The 16,824-nt window shown below is 49.6% G+C and overlaps 1 protein-coding gene across 3 annotated transcripts in view; it reads right to left on the bottom strand.

Moving 5' to 3' along the window:
- The window catches only part of Lama1 (laminin subunit alpha 1), a 195,123-nt gene that overhangs the window by 70,144 nt on the left and 108,155 nt on the right, over nucleotides 1-16,824 (bottom strand). For all 3 annotated transcript variants that reach the window (XM_010638668.3, XM_010638667.3, XM_010638669.3), the window contains exons 4-5: nucleotides 1,990-2,232; nucleotides 928-1,107 (exon numbers count right to left, since the gene is read on the bottom strand). In XM_010638668.3, the coding sequence (XP_010636970.1) occupies nucleotides 928-1,107; nucleotides 1,990-2,232 (423 nt within the window). The remainder of the gene's footprint in view (nucleotides 1-927; nucleotides 1,108-1,989; nucleotides 2,233-16,824) is intronic.

A 16,824-nucleotide genomic window follows, 5' to 3' on the forward strand; every position in this document is an offset into this window, starting at 1 on the left:
GTGCTAATATATTTCTCTTATGTGATTCATTTGATTTGCATATTGCAATAGTGCCAAATTCATTTATTTTCTAGTACTGTTTTGCAGATTTTCTATATACACAACCATGTCATCTTGTTGAATTTCATCAGAACTGAAACCTCTGCTCATTAAAAGTCAGGAAAATGAATAAGCAAGCTCCAGACAGAGAGAAGGTATTCACGATATCCACACACCTGATAAAGGACTCGTGCTCAAAACAGATGAAGATCTTCTACAACTCAGGAGGAAGGAGACTGGTAGCCCAATTCGAAATGGACACAAAGTGTGATCAAATGCTAATCAGCAAATGCTGAAAATCAGTTCTCACAGAAATGCAAGTGGGCGTCACGGGCCAGGCTGCCACGTGCAGGTCACAGCAGTGGACACGGGAAGGACCAGCTCAGCATCTGGATGCACCTGACACAACCAGAGCTCCGGCATGTTGCTGGTCTCTTTGGAAAAGGGTGCAATCGCTTCTCGGCCTTTTGGCTAAGATCAAGTGTGGAAAAGGGTGCAATTGCTTTCAATAAAAGTTTACTAGTTTCTTGAAATGCTACCCTGCACCCTGGGTGTGAAGGGCTATTTACCCACACAAGTCTGGTACATCTGGTCGTACAGTGAAACCTGCACATTCTATGAAATGTTTCTCAAGTTTTAAAATTCAAAATCGAAATGAAAAGTATCCTGACTTGGTGTGAAGAGCAAAGACTGTTTCATTCTCCACTCCAGGGCCCGAGGGGACAGGACGACTTCAGTGCCATAACCTAAGGGTAGCATCGGCAGCAAGTGACAAATGCTCTTCAGTGAAGTTGGAGGACGAAAGCCAACTTAGGAAGGGAACAGAAAGGAAAAGCAGAGAATGTTTCCCGAAACAAACTAACCTTTACCAGGCTCTGCCAGACTCACCCGCCGCGTGACGATGGGGTCGATGTCCCTGGGGTCCAGGTGGCTGAGGGTCATGAGGTCTGCGTTGAGCGTCCTGATGCGCTGCAGGCGGAGGCGGATGTACCGGGCGGAGGTGAACTCCAGCAGCCTGGGCGAGAGGTCGTCGGCACTGGGCCTGCCATTGACGAGCGACGTATGAATCTGGAGACCAAGACAGCAATGGAGACATCATCTTCAGCCACGCAAAGGTGCAGCCCTGGCCGCTTAACTTTAGGACATAAGCTGTCCAGACACTAACTGAGTCAGAACCGAGCAGCTGAGCTCTGGAAATAACGTGTCATGAGGGCCAACTGCTCGTGTGTCACCAGGTCCTTGGCCGGTAGCGGATGAGTGGTCCATCAGCACCTGACAGCGCGCTGGGGATCTCTCCTCCAGAGCGGGAGGACGCATCAGCATCTACTGTCAGGCGACAGCTTCAGAGAAGCAACTTCCACTTGATGATCACGCTGGAAAGCAAGAGGAGGCGGCAACGAGCCACTCTCTTAATCTCCGTTCTTAGAGCAGTGCAGGCTCTCTGCAGACCCCCGCCTCAAGGAGCACCGCGGAGGGTGTCGCGGCTTCACCTCACCGAGCCAGGATCGCACTCAACTTGATGATGCGTGTGCACACTGGGCGTGCGGGACCCGAACCGAGCTGTGTCACCTCGGAGGTCACCTCGGTGACCTCCAAAGAGAAGGAGGACATGGAGAAAAGTGGGAACTAAATCTTTCAGAGGGAGGCCAGGCTCTCTGTAGTATTTCAACAACTGTTCTCGACCTCAAGTTCTGGAAAGAAGCTGCGAAGGGGAACCTGGGAGTGTGACTGGATCACAGCGGCGGAGACTCAAGGACCTCTGGGAAGGGGAGCGATCACGAGGGAAGACGAAACCAAGTGAGACCGACCACCACGACGCCATGCCAGGCGAGCTGGGAGCCTCAGTGAGGAGCTCTGTGCCAAAAGCAGCCAGCTTTGAGCACCAGAGCTGGCTCTGACTGGGCGGCTTCAGCATTTGTGTTCGGGGGTCCGATGCAGCAGCCTGCTTACCTCTCCGTGCTCCAGCGGCACGAGCCTGGAGTAATAGGAGGTGCAGATCACTTCATCGTCAGCTCGGTAGGTGGGCGGCCCGCGCCGTGGGGTGATGTTGTAGCGCGTCAAGCACTCGGAGTCGCTGACCGCGTAGTACTGCCAGGGGCTGAATGTGACGCCGTCCAGGGAGCGCTCCAAAATCCAGTTTCCAGGTCGCGGGGCATTGGCTGCTTTGATGATGATGTAGGCCACCTGAAAGACCTGAAAGATGCAGGCAAACCTCAGTCTGGACTCAGGAGCTCAGGCACAGAAAGGGAAGCCGTGTGAGCCCCAGCAGCTGGACTCAGAAAAGCTGAGAGCAGGCGCTGGGGTGCAGGAGCTGGAGGGCGGGGAGAGCCGGGCGAGGGGTCGGCTCTGGCTGTGTGTGAGGCGTCCTTCCGGGGTCTCCGCTGCAGCTGTGGCTACAGTGGCAACGGTGTAGGCAGAGAGATCTTGTGCAAGGGATGGAGGAAGGGAAAGGAGGAGAGGAGAGGAGAAGGGAACACCAAAATAATCCCAGAAGGAGCAGCAAACACGTACTGACAAAAGTTTAAGAAAGAAAAAACTCACTAGGAGTACAGAGCCGAAGGGTTCCCGCCACACGTACAAAGAGGTCACTGCGAAGTGATGGATATGTTAATGGTCATCATGTTGACGGTGTAGATTATTTTACCACGTATATTTATACAGATCACCAAGTTGTGCACCTCAAAGATGTAAGACTTTTAAAAATAAAAAAACAGAACCAGTAGCAACTGCTCAAACTGGTTACTGAGAAAAATGTGCAGTGATCATCAGTGCTTTTTTATACTTTCATGTGTCAATTAATTATACATGTTAATAAGAACTATGTCAGATGAATATCCTGGTGACATCTGTTTTCAAATTAAACGAAAAGAAGTACAAATAAGCTTGACTATTAACAGTAGCACAGTATGGACATAGAGGGTCTGGCATTGGCTCCAACGCCTTCCTCCCTCTGGACTGTGACTGATATATGACAATCGTAGTGATGCATTACAAGAGTCACAGGGACTTCTGGAGTCCAAACATCTGCATAGGAGAAAGGTCAGCTAAACACGTGTGAATTAAAATGGCTCAAGTCCAAAACTGACAGCACCAAACGCTGGGAGCATGCGGAACAAGAGCCCCGCTCATTGCTGGAGGGAGAGCAAGATGGCTGGAGGGAAGGCAGCTTGGCAGCTTCTTAGAAAGACTAGACCTCCCCACCACATGAGCCAGAATACCACATGAATACGTACCTCTCCGTATTCACCACGCAAACAGAAAACTCACAAAACATGCACTAGGTATTTAGAGTAGATTTATTCATAAACGCCCAAATGAGGAGCACCTGGGAAGCCCTCCAACAGGTGAATGGGCGCTGGACTGTGGGCTCCCAAACACAGACGTGTCATTCAATGACAAAACAAACGGATCAGCAAGCTACAAAGGGATGTGATGTGAAAGAAGCCAGTCCGAAATGGCTACATATTGCAGGTTTCTGACTGCACAGCATTCTGGAAGACAGTAAGGTCAGGGGTTGCCAGCGGGCGGGGGAGGAGGACTGGACAGGGCAGCACAGGGCTCTTGTCAGGGGGTGAAGCGATGCTATGTGGTGCTGTAAAGCAGTGGGTATGTGACACTCACTCGTCAAAACCCATGGAGTGTACGCCACCAAACCCAAAAGTGAACAGCGGACTTAAATAACCTCAGCAATGTAGCAACGTGGGCTCCTTCACAGTAACCAGTGCCCCACACTAATGCAAGATGCTACACACAGAAGAAACTCAAGAAGAGCAGGACTGTATACTTTCTGCCCTTTGTGCTGTAAACCTAAAACTGAAAACTAAAGGAAAAAATATGAGAGTAGGGAGGGAGGAAATGGAGAAAAAAGATGTACATAACTACTAAAGGCACAAGGAAACTAGCCAGACAAATCCTGGATCTGGAAGGGACCTCTGGCCAGCCCTGGAGTGGAATCACCTCTCGCTGCAGCAGGGACAGGAAACGCACTCGCCCCAGAGACAAACCTTCTGCTTTAGGGCCACTGCGCGAGGGACATTTGGTTTTTCTGTTGCATTGATTCAAGGTCCACCCTAAATTCTATGCTCTGTAAGCTTCTACAAAGGAAAGACGTTTGCTTCCTCTTTTATGCAAGTCGCACACACTGTCACAGAGTGAGGCCAGAGCCGAAGTCGTGCCATTTTCAATTTCAACATCCGGCTTCCCGAGCACACTGGTCACTGAACGTGGCATCATCACCCCCGTCATGTTTCAGACACAGCCACGAGATGAAGTGCAGGTCACAGGAGCTGAGCGCTTACTCAGGGTTTCCTCCAGCCTGGTTGGAGTTCTTTTTAAAACCAAGGCCCAGGGCTTTTTATCTTTTAAACGCAGAATCAGTCCACTGTATCTGTGGGTTCCACATCCAGGGATTCAACCACTTGTAGCTCAACAACGTATTTTTAAAATTGCATCTGAGCTGATCGTGTGCAGATTTTTCTGAACTTACTCCCTAATCGACTCAGTATGGCACTTGCTACTGAGGGAGGACGGTGTCCATAACACATGCATGTGCATAACGTACACACATGTCAGTGTGCACCAGAACACGCATGTGAGTCCCTTCGCTTGTGCAGGTGCCCTGCACCGACACGGCCACAGCGGAGGCTCCTGACAGCAAGCCCCAGGGCAGCGGGCTTGTTCTAGTTCTCCCTGCTCTATCGGGCGCAGCCCCACTGTAGCACTCACCCATTTCAGGAGCTCAGGAGCTCTTTAAAATTAACCCACCATAAACCAAGTGATGACCTCCCCTGTGACTCGAGGGATGGGCAGTCCTCTCTCTGCAAAACTCGGCTCACAAGAAATGTTCTCCATGGAGCTGCACCAGTGGATGACCCTTGTCACCCGCACTGTTGTCCTCCGGAAGGCCACTTTCAATTTTAAAGCACATCAGAAGCAAAATGATGCCTTCAGGATTTTGATTAATGAGGACAAGAAAGAACATCCTCCTGTGAACTGTTCAATCACCTTGCAAATATCTTCATCATGAAGCAGAAGCCTTCAAGCACCTGAGCCTCAATTGTTCTGCCCCAGGCATGGATGAAACCAGACTTTCCAAGGTGGAGCTGCCAGGAGAGGCAGAGCACCCTTGGTGGGCTGGAGGGGACAGAGGCGAAGTCACATACTGCCGAGGGCCATAACACTGGTGAGCCCAAGGCCGGCTGTGAAGGGCAAATCCAAGTGGCAGTTTATAGGAGCGAGTCTGGCGGAAGCCTCTGTGCCGAGGTCAGAGTAACTCGCACCCAAATTCCATTCCCTTCAGACTGAAGGGCAGTGCTCTAACCACAGCCATATATTTTGTCTGTTCTGTTCCTAACTGCAGAATGCTTTGTCTTGTCCTTTCAATTCCCATAGAAACCACACGTCGCCTTTACCCCAGTTGATTGCCAATAAAGTCAGCGCCTGGGCCTGTGCGGCGCCTTTGTCAGTTGCACCGGCATTGGATGTCCTGGCCCTGCTTTCTCTCTCCTAGATCTGTCTCTCAGTGTATTTATTTCTCAGACCTGCATCATATACTGGACAGGTGTCGACTGGAACCTAACTGCAGGTGTCACTGGTAATTTACAAAGGCTTCTAAGCTGGGACATAGTTAACTTTGCCCTCCTGTTTCCCATTTTTAAACAGCAAGAATGACCCAGCTCACCAAAGTGTGTTGAGAGCTGCATTCATTCATCTCTTAATCCCAAACAGACCCAATACTGCTTCAGTTCCCTTTTGCATATTTGGAAGCTGATGTCAGGAAGGTCAAAGAACAACCTACTGAGCTGTGGATTCCGATAAGAAGCCAGGTGTTCTCCCTTGGGTCCCTCAGCCCCATCACTCCACCTGCCAGGGCTGCAGCATCCAACTTCTGAGCTGCACCCCGGCGGCAGCAGCTTCTGCCATCACTTGGACCCAGGTTCTGATCTAAAGACACAGGTGACAGCTGTCACCACCAATCCTGCAGGTCCTGTCATGACAGCTCAAGAAGAGTGAGTAGAAGGGAAGGAGACTGGGCAAGAAACAAATTAATAAATATTAATCGAGTAATGGGTACTCACTAATAAGTAACAGTCTGAGTAATAAACGAGGACTCAAAATGCAGAGCACTTATCACAGTCGGTTTACAATGTCACTAGGTCATTAATGCTCCCGACCCTTACAGTTACATTCTTCTGAGGAAGTCGGTGCTGTTATCTCCTACACTTTACAGATGAGGAAACTGAGGCACCGAAAGGTGAGATTCCACGAATACAGAGCTTGGAGCCAGGCATCCTGCACTTGCGACCTCTCTGCTTCCCACACCATGTCTACAAACTGCAAAAAACCAGGGTGAAAGAACTACTGGGCTTTGGCAACTGAAGAGTAACAAAACCCAATTTCTCCAACCTCTTACTAATTACAGTGGACCCTCGAATTACAACAGGCCTAATACGCAAACAATCTGGGTTACGACTGGAATTTTAGTTGTAACTTCTGAGCAAAGTCTTGAGTCATGATCCGAATGCCAGCCACTTGTGCTTCCAGATGGTCTCAGATACAGATTCAACCCTAAAAAGAGCTCTGGAAGGATCGTGACAGCGTCCTCTCCTGTGTGCGTTCACTGAGAAATCCTAGCCCGGTGTCTCTAAGGACACAGATCTGCCTATGTGCAGGAGAGAGACTTTGAAGGCTGTGCAGAGGAGCCTGAGCCTTCAACTGACCAACCTGAGTTCCAACCAGCCCTTGAGAACGAACTGAGTTCGTAAGTCAAGGGTCCACTGTACCAGCAGGACTTATTTCAATTCCATGTTCCAGTGTCTCACCAAACCCTGTGGGCTTCTGTACCAAGAGTTTATGTGCCAGGTGTGGGGAAGGAAACCAAATCCAAAGACAAGTAGAGTGGGAAGGCCTCAGGACAAGACCCCCAGGAAGGAACCAGCCACGCTTATCTTCCAAGCCTTCTGGAAAAAAGCAGTCATTGTTCTCACAGCCCCTCCGTGGTCTTAAAGGTCCCTAAACTGGGGACCAGGAAACAAATTAAAAAGGGACCGTAACTGCCAGTCTGATAAAGAGGAAAAGGATGCTATGAAAAATCTAAATACAACTTGCCTTTACTGCTCATTGTTCTCACAATTCTCTCCATAGTCTTCAAGGTCCCCAAACTGGGGACCAGGAAGCAAACTTTTTACAAGAGGAATGGAGCTGGACATCTGATAAAGAGGAAAAGGATGCTATGAAGAGTCTAAAAACAACCTGTTTTTCCTTAAAGCCTGGGACAGGCGGAATTATGATGCCACCCCTGATTCCATGTGTTAAGGTCCTTAGGTCACAACCTGGGAATGTGACTGTGTCCGGAGATAAGGCCTTTATAGGGGGATCAAGAGGTGACCAGGCCGATCCAGCATGACTGGTGTCCTTCCAAGGACGAGCACATGAAGCCTGGGAAGAAGGCGACCACGGACAAGCCACAAACAGGCCACAGAAAAACTAATGCACTGACATCCTGATCTCGGACATCTCCGCCTCCAGAAGTGAAAGGAAGAAATTCCTTTGTCCTGGACACCTGGGCTGGGTGGGGTGTTCCTTACGGCAGCCTGAGTGACTGACATGGGTCCTAATCACGTGTGCCTACGAGCAGGTCCTCCACTTCCCACAGACCAGTCAAGCATTCCCTGGCAATGGATACCAAGTCTGAGCCTTTGTCCACATAAGATCCACAGCATTTCTGCGGCCCTTGTTTGGCACGGGTGACCGAGCTGACTGGACGGAAGACAGGCCCAGCACAAACTGTTGACTCAGAGTTTTCACCAGGCCCAGTGGACATGGCCCAGGCTGTCCTGCAGCTGACACAGCCACTGTGAAATCCTCTATCATAGCGGTTTTCTACCCAGTGGCCTGGTTAATGATCGCTGGAATGCACATAAACCATGTCACATAAATACAGGAGACACACATCCAGCACCACCTCGCCAGAGGAAGCCAGACAGGAGTTCTCATGTGGGCCTCCATCTTAATGTAAATACAGTAAATTCATCTCAGGCACACGTGTCCAACTGATACAGAGCACAGTTTCCAAGTCAAAGGCCTCGTTCCCATGTGCAGGGGCCCAAGGTCACTGTGCAGAGAAAGGGTGCCACTCGGTACAGACGCTTTCTCATGGAATGCATGGGCCCCAAACCAGCCTGATCCCTGCAAAGTCTCCCGGGGAACCCCTGTCACCACCGCTCGGCAGACCCCAAAACTGTGGTTCCTATCTTACCCTGAGGAAGGGAGCTTCTCAGAGACAAAGAGATTTAGGTTAAGAGTGTATCATAAAAAATACTGCTTGATTATCCCAATGAAAGTGGCAGATCTGTACTTTGCTTTATTGCCTATGAAATTTTCAAATCATGAAATCCAAGATGAATGTTTGAAATCATATTTATGAAGAATAAACAAGCAAGTATTGCTGGGGGAGAGTTAGTGCTCAATAGTAGAGCTCCTGCCTCATGAGCAAGAATCCCTGGGTCCCATCCCCAGCACCACAAAAATAAAAAAGGACAAAGAAACAATTGTGTAGTAGAAGGCTCCTCAGTGAAGTGCCTGTGAGTCACTTCCGGCTTTAGCACACCCATTACTACAGCAGCATCAGATGTACAGTGAGGGAAGAAGTAAAAATCTAGGCAGAACAGGTAAGGCAAGGTTTAGATGCTCCTAGGGAATGACACATGCAGTATACATTTTAGATAAAGCTGTCACGAGCAACTACTGTAATTAGCTCATTTCTGTTACATTTTCGTTAACTGCAATCCCTTTATCTGAGACTGTTACACAAGGTTTGATTCCAACATACAGTGTCTAAATTCTTAAAACCCACATACTTAGCGCTCCATTCCTGCCACTTTCTGCAGCAGTTCTGCGAGGCTCTTCTGTGAGAGTCTCTAGCAGCACTGTCCTGGCCGCCTCGATGTCCCGCGTAGCTTCAAATGTTAACCTTGCATGGTCATTTTTGACTTTGGGGTTAGAGTCAGAAGTCATATGGTGCCAGATCTGGTAAATAAGGTGGGGAGGACACAGTGTCAATTCTTTACCGCCTGCCTTTCTGTTGGATGGCGCTCAGCAGCATGCACTGTATTTTTGATCACACTTCATAAAGAGCCTTACGAAAGAGGACTCCAGAGCTGCTTCACAAAGCAGCAAGAATAATGGGATGAGCATTCAAAGTGAGGGCAAGTGTTTAGAGAGGGATTAATGAAAATGTGTCTTTCCCCGAATACATTTTTAAAATTTGATATTCACCATATTTTTGAATGCCCCTTATACACAATTTAGGTAAAGAAAAATAGTTCCATGATTAAGAAGAGAATCTCGGAATTCAACTAGATTTATTTCTCTTTAATTCTGGTGCTGATACCAGACATGCAAAACAAATGAGTCAGAGTCCAGTGACTTTTCCCCTACCCTTCTCTCCTTTCATTTTGCTTTTTCTTTTACTATCGGGGAGGAGGAGCTGGCCATCAGATCAAGTGGGTTTCTTTCCTTGAAAGTTTTAAGACTCGCGGCTCAGAACTTTAAGGAATGCTTACTTTTGATCCGGGTCAGATACCTAAGGAGACAGTGAGGAAAAGCCAAAGACAACTGTCAACAGAGGGCACTGAGACAGAGGCCCATTTGCAAAGTAAACAGTAACTTATAATCAGTAATCTGAAGATGGGAAAGGAATTTTTTTCAAACCCTTGCAGAATAGCTCTGTTTTCTATCAACCAGAAGGCTTTTTCAGAAAGAGCCCACCAGGAAGCTAGCTCTGGTCCAGGCGCCACTCGTTCCAAATGAGGATGACTAACTGATCTCAGAAACACAGACAGAACAGAGCCACTGGTTTTACCTGAGAAGTTGAAACTGAAAAGCAAGAAACTGGCTTGTTACGGTTTAGATCTAAAATGTCCCTCCGACGTTCCATGTGTTCAGAGCTGAGACGCTGGAAGGCAACTGGATCATGGGCTGCTAAACTCGCCAGTGGATTAATTCATTGAAAAGTTAATCGCTTGATGTGCTTTTAGGAGGAGACACCCAGGCAGAAGAGGCAGGTTACTGAGGCTGTGCTCTGGACCAAGGCCTCCCTCCACCTCTCCCCCCACCTTCCTGGATGTCCTATAGTGGGCAGCTCTCCTCCACCACGCCCTCCCACATGAGTTTCTTCCTTGGAGCCAGCCGACCACACATGGACTGAACACCCTAAAACCACACACAAAGTAAACCTCCTCTCCCTTATATTGCGGTGTTAGGCGTTTTGTTCCAGCAACGGGAAAGCTGGCTAATTCTGTCTGCATTCCTAACATCCATGTGCTGCTCAGATTCACCAAGTGTTGTGGAAATGACTGCGAAGTCTGTGGGAAATTAGTCTTAACTAGTCAAAAGCACAACTAGGAGGTCACCGCGTGCCCTTTGTGGGGATTTTCACTCCTTCTTGCAGGTTCCCCTCAGAATGAGATGAACCCACGGGTCAAATGCAGTTACGGGCCATTCTCAGACCCAAGCCGTGCAGAAGGTGTCTTTCCTGTGGCCTGACTCCTCACATGACCTGGCCAGACCTGCCCAGTTTGCATCTGCGAATATCTCAGCTTTGGAATTATGCTAGGCTTTTCTCCAAAATACAACTACCCTTTAATCACACTGGAAGGGAGGTGGCAATAAATAGCATCCTTTTCCTCTCCCCTCAACGTAGACCAAGGCTCTGAAATCTGCCCTGGATTTTGAAAAGAAAGGAAATCAGCACCAGGGAAAAGCACAAACGGAGGCCATGCCGAGCTGGGTGCTGGAATAGGCCCGGCACACTTCCTCCTGTCTTGCCAGCGGGGCATGAGACAGCTCTGCCTTGGGGCCAGGGGCCTGAGTGTTCTGAGCACAGCGTCTCAGGAAAAGGAGAGCAGTCAGGAGCCCCTGGGAGGAGAGAGGCACCCACGTGGGCGTGTGACACTGTGTGCATCAGCTTTCCGTTGTTGTAACAGATATCCGAGACGAGTCGACTCAACAGGAGAAAGGCGCATTTTGGCGCATTTCGGGGGGTTTCAGGGTATGGTCAGTGGGTCTGTCCCTCTGGGGCTGCGGCAGCACAGTCCTACATGGCAGGAATGCATGGAAGAGGGGGCTGCAGGCCTCGCAGGTCGCCGGACTTGCCCAAGGCCACGCCCCCAATGACCTCACTTCCTCCCACTGGCCACACCCTCGAGGCCCCCTCCCCTCCCAGGGTAAGTTCAATGCCTTCACTGCACGGGTCTCAGAGACCAAATAGTGGACTGGGAACAAGGGTTGCCTCAAACCTCATCCAAGAAGTGTCAACTGAGCACCTGTTTTGTTATGGGGACTATGGCGGGAGCAACAGCGGTCGGCAGAGGACATGGCTTGTGGTCTGTGTGGACGTGGTACTGAAAGGGAAAGACAAAGTTGCTCGTCACTCAGGAAAGGGACAGGAGCTGGGAGGGTGTCCGGGTGCGGCGGGGAGGCAGTCTAGTCTGGAGAAGATGGGGCGGTCAGAGACGTTTGCTGTGCAGCATCTGTGAAGATGGAGAAAACTGGTGGGCCATGTCCAGCCCACAGGCGCCCGAACCAGGGGCGGGGAGGGGCGACCGAGAGCCACAGTGGGGAGCAGCCCAGGGACTGGGGAGCCCCGGGGGGGACGACAGGGTGTGGACGCCCCACAGGTCAGCGCGCTCCGAGTTAAAAGCCCAGACCACTGAGGCCCTTACAGGAGTTACGGGGTCACTAGGGATGAAAGATGATGAAACTGGACATCAAGGGAGACAGTGACACTGACTCTGTAAAGGTCAAGCCACCAGAAAAGAGATGACCGCTAGCGGTCATAAAGTTTTCACAAAGGCCACAGTGTGAATGAGAAAAAACAGGCGAGGAGCGATTCCCAGCTGTGGCCGAATCCTTCTCCCACACTTCCCAGCGTGCTCCTGGCCCCGTGGACTTCTGCCTTCCTACATCTCTTCACCCACACACTGACCTCCTTCTGCCCCAGGGCTGCGGCAGCGATGAGGCATGTACGCCTTCCCATCCCTCCCCATCCTCCTCGTGGGAACACCGCTGGCCCCACACCCAATGAAAGCAAGAGGGGCTTAATCATTAAGCCCTGCAAAGCCATCTGGGGCGAGGCCCAGAAACGCTGGGAAAGTCTCTCCTAAACCCACCCCCATTAAACATTACCCTACTAGTTAGACATTCAAACTCCCAGAAGCCATACAACATGGCTTCTTTCCCTTGGTCACTAACTGAGTCATTGCAGCTTTTGCACGCATTAGATTAGAAAGCACTTTTCGTGTGCACGGTGTCACTGCAGATGTGGACCTGATCCTACTGAAGATTCTCCTTTTTTCTTTTGAAATATCTAAGTTCATTCACCAGCTATCATTTGCCAGGCATTGAACTAACAGATAATCACCTGAAAAGGTTTATATGAAAGAAAGAACATTCAAATACGTTCAGATACATAATATGTGAAAAGTTTTTGATTACTAAATGAAAAAGGAAGATGTGGTGGCTTGGGCTGTAGCTCAGTGGAAGAACACAAGCACATGCATAGCACGCGTGTCCACACACACACACAACAGTGGTGAGAAAGTAATGGCACAGCCACTGAGCTATCAAAATATAAAGGCTATGATGGTTCCTCAAAGATTAAGCAGAGAGGGACTTCCTGTAGGGCTGCACGCCTATAATCCCAGCACTTGGGGGCCTGGGAGGCAGGAGAACCCCCATGAGTGGGAGGCCAGTCTAAGCTATGTAGTGAGTTCAAGGCCAGCCTGAATTACATAGCGAAACTCTGTCTCAAAAAGCAAAAACAAAACAGAACAAAATTTAAGCAGAGAATTATTTTATGATCCAGTAATTTCTGCCCTAGGTATATACCGAAAGAAATAAAAGCAGAGACTCAAACATTATTTGCTGGTCTGCATTTTTTTTTTTTTTTTTTGGCAATGCTGGGGAACAAACCTGTTTCCAGGCAGGGCCAAACTCAACAGAGCACAGAGTCCTTGGCGGTTAAGCAGAGCACCTGGAAAGGGCACTCAGAAATGTACCTTTCCCATAACCGTTTCTCACTAGGACCCGGAAATTCACCACAACACTTCACAAAATACAAAGTCAGAGACCACACTGGCCAGGGCTTCCCAGTGAAAGGTGGCCCAGGAGTGACCACAGTCCCACGGCTCGGCGCTAAAAGCACCTTTAGGCCTCACCAAACTGCTCTGAGTACCCTGGTTTGCACAGCTGCGCCCATCCATGAATCGTCTGCACGTTTTGATTTGCTGTCATGGCTTTCAGGCTTCACGTCACTTTACCAAGGTCAGGGGAAGTCACACATCACTTAACATTGGGGCACTTTTACCTTTTCTGGCTATTTGACTTTGAGGAATACTGGAAATCCCACAGTGCCAGATCCAGTGAATAGAATGGATTAGGACAGAGCGCCATGTTTTTAAAAGCTGCCTTTCATTGGATGACACTCAGCAGCAGCATCCACTGTATTTTTGATCATCCCTGTAAAGATACTCAAGAAAGACTCCAGCTGGGCATGGTGGCGCACGCCTGTAATCCCAGCACTCGGGAGGCTGAGGCAGGAGGATCGCTGCGAGTTCAAGACCAGCCTGGGCTACATAGTGAGTCCCAGGTCAGTCTCAACTATGTAGTTAAAAAAAAAAAAAAAAAAAAAAAAAAAAAAAAAAAGAAAGGACTCCAGAGCTGTTCCAGAAAGTGGCAGGAATGATGGGCTAAGTGTGTTCAAGGAAAGGGGAAGTACTGTGAAGGGACTAATAGTACTGTCTTTTGATGTAAAAATTGTTTTATTCAATCTAATCACTCACCAATAGATAACAGGAAGCAGGGAGACGGCTGTTTTACAAATGGGAAGGGAACCAAGAAATGGGACTTGAACAGGGACTTGGGGAAAGAAAAATTATTCCCCAAGTATAATGTGAACATGATTTTCATGTAAGTTGAAATGAAATAAGGACCACGAGAGGCTTCACCAGATGCACCTGCAGGGGCAAGATCTGAGTGCAAATCCTCTCCCAGGCTCTGAAGTTATTTCTCCAATATCTTGTATGTCTCAAAATGATGACATTTCATGTTAATTCCAGTTTTTCTCTTTTGTTAGAATATGACTTGGAAATTCTGTGCAGCCTCAGATGCTAATGTTTAATATCTAAAAATGTCACCACCGCGCTACAAAGCAGCTTGAAAGGCTCCGTACAGACTAATAATCGTGACACAATTTACACGTGCGAAGCCAGTCAATAAGACCGGACACTGCTGAGGCATTAAGTTCAGCCCAGTGCTCTCAAATCATGTCCACAACAGAGACATAATGTAAAAGCTCACTACTAATCAATTAACACAGTTCTGTTCAATTAGCAGAGAACAAGAGCAGAAAAGGAAGGAGGAAGGAAGGAAAGAAAATAAAATTCTAATCTCCGTGCTGCCAAAGAGTTTCAGGACGCACTTTCAGTCACTGCTAATGAGCACATAAATCCAACAATGGTTTGCGGGGAAAGGGCCATAAAGACAACACTTGAACAATGTTGAAGACTTTTAACCCAGTAATCCCATTTCTCGGACCGTACACTAACACAAAGGCAGCACAGCCATAAAATATGAAATATTTCTTGCAGTGTGATTTGTAATGGTCCCAAACCAGAAGCACAGTTTTAAATGTCCAGGAGTGGAAGGTTAAAAAGTTCATTCTGTATCCAGATAATAAAATATTATTCCTCCATTTAAAACGATTACATGAAGGCCGGGGACTTAGCTCAGTGGTTCCACTCCCTGCCTCAGAAACGCAAGGACCCAGGTTCAATCCCCGGTACCAAAAATAAAATAAAATAAAAATTAATTAATTAATTACATGAAGACACTGGCACTGCCTGAGTCCTAAAAAACTAGGAATCCGGCAAAGTGTGTGAAAGGTTATTTCAAGCCCTGGACGCAGCTGGCCTGGCACTGCGCTCCTGGCAGAGCCCAGGACTGTGCTGCTGTCCATCCTGAGCTGCTTTCTGGCCTGTGGTTTGTCAGTACCTGAAAAGTTAAACACACCCAGCTCCTCTGGCCAGGCCCACTCTTAGAGAAACAAAGGCATACCCCAGAAAAAGGCTTTCATAAGAATGCTCATTGAAACCGTTCACAATGCACAAAAGCTGGAAACAACCCAGCAAGAGAGCGAATAAACAAATTTGAGTGCATTCACGAAGTGAAATCGCTCAGGAAGAAAGGAACAAACCAAAGCACAGCAAGAGCAGAGGCAGCTCATGGACACAGTGAGAAGGCAGCCAGGCGCACAAGGCCATGGCAGACTGCATTTGGAGGAAGTCACGCCACAGGCAAAACTTAGCAGAAGTGGGAGAGAGTCAGGACAGCGCTTCCTCTGGCTGGAGGGACTGAGGAACACAGGCGGGGGAGACGCTGAGAAGGGCGGAGGGGAGCAAGGTGGGGCGATGGCGAACCTTTCAGAGACCAAGTGCCCAAACCCACCCCAAAACCCGCTTATTCTCCACAAAGAGCCGTCCCTGCAATTGAACCTGGATACCGATGTTGGACTGCTGGGTGGCCTGATCTTGTGCCGCCAGCGGGCTCCTGGTGCCTGCTGTGGTACACGTGCCGTGTGCCACCGTCTCCGGAGTGGATCCTGCAGGCCTCTGAGGTGTCACACAGGCTCTGGGCTCTTCCTGTCCCAGCGAGCACCATGCTAAACACCCAGAGGGACCACAGGGTCACCTCTGTCCTGCACCACTGCACAGACCCAGGGTCTCTGTGAGTGCTGCTCCCCGGCACCCCACACCGTGTAGCCAGCTGGCGACGGAGGAGTCTAAAGGAACAGGAACTGACTGACCTTCCCTCATCATCACCCCTAAACTCTACAGTGTGACAGCCATGTTCAGAAGCCATCCGGACGCAGAGCACACGGAGGAGGATGTGTGCGGGTTCCGTGCAAACACTACGCCCTTAAGTCAGACTCCAACATGGATGGACGCTGGTATCTGTACTCCGACTGGGCTCACCCTGGAATCGATACCCCAAGGGACGACTGCACAGCTCAATAAATACAAAAATGGAAGAAAACACTTCTTTCAGAGTCTTGTAGGACTGAGCTCCACACACTACGAAGCCGCCGTCTGCTGCCACTTCCTGCCCATTCCTCCCCCCCACCCCCCCGCAGGCAGCCTTCCTTGGGTCGGCGCCCCGAAGTCCTGGGCTGCCACTCCCGTGTGCTCTGCACCATCCCCAGCCCCAGCGCCCCTGCTGTGGACCAGACCACGAGGGCCACACACAGCTAGGGTGCTGACACTGTCCACGGAGATGTCTTTCCCGTGTGCTCTGCACCATCCCCAGCCCCAGCGCCCCTGCTGTGGACCAGACCACGAGGGCCAGCTAGGGTGCTGACGCTGTCCACGGAGATATCCGTGCCTTCTTCATAGACGACTCCCCAGGGCCTGCCCCTCGGCAAGCAGATTCCGTGACTTGGTAAACAGAAGCAGTTTCCTCGGATGCAAGGGTGACGGAGCCCTGCTTGTCAGAATCACAGGTGACTCCTCCTGACTTCAGGTATTATTGGCACAGTGTGCCGACCACAGCGCTCACACTCACCTGGGAGCCGGTGCCTGGACACAGACCATCTTTATCCTTCCTCCATCCCTCCCTCGCTCCTTCCTCCACCTCCGTCCTCCTTTCATTTGCAAGCCTTCTATCTTTCTGTGTCCTGTTATCCACACAAGTGATTAAAAAAGAACAAAAACTTTGCCCTTACACTCTTCT

The sequence above is a fragment of the Fukomys damarensis genome, unplaced genomic scaffold, assembly GCF_012274545.1.
Source record: "Fukomys damarensis isolate Sample0158 unplaced genomic scaffold, DMR_v1.0_HiC HiC_scaffold_30, whole genome shotgun sequence".
Classification (NCBI taxonomy): domain Eukaryota; kingdom Metazoa; phylum Chordata; class Mammalia; order Rodentia; family Bathyergidae; genus Fukomys; species Fukomys damarensis.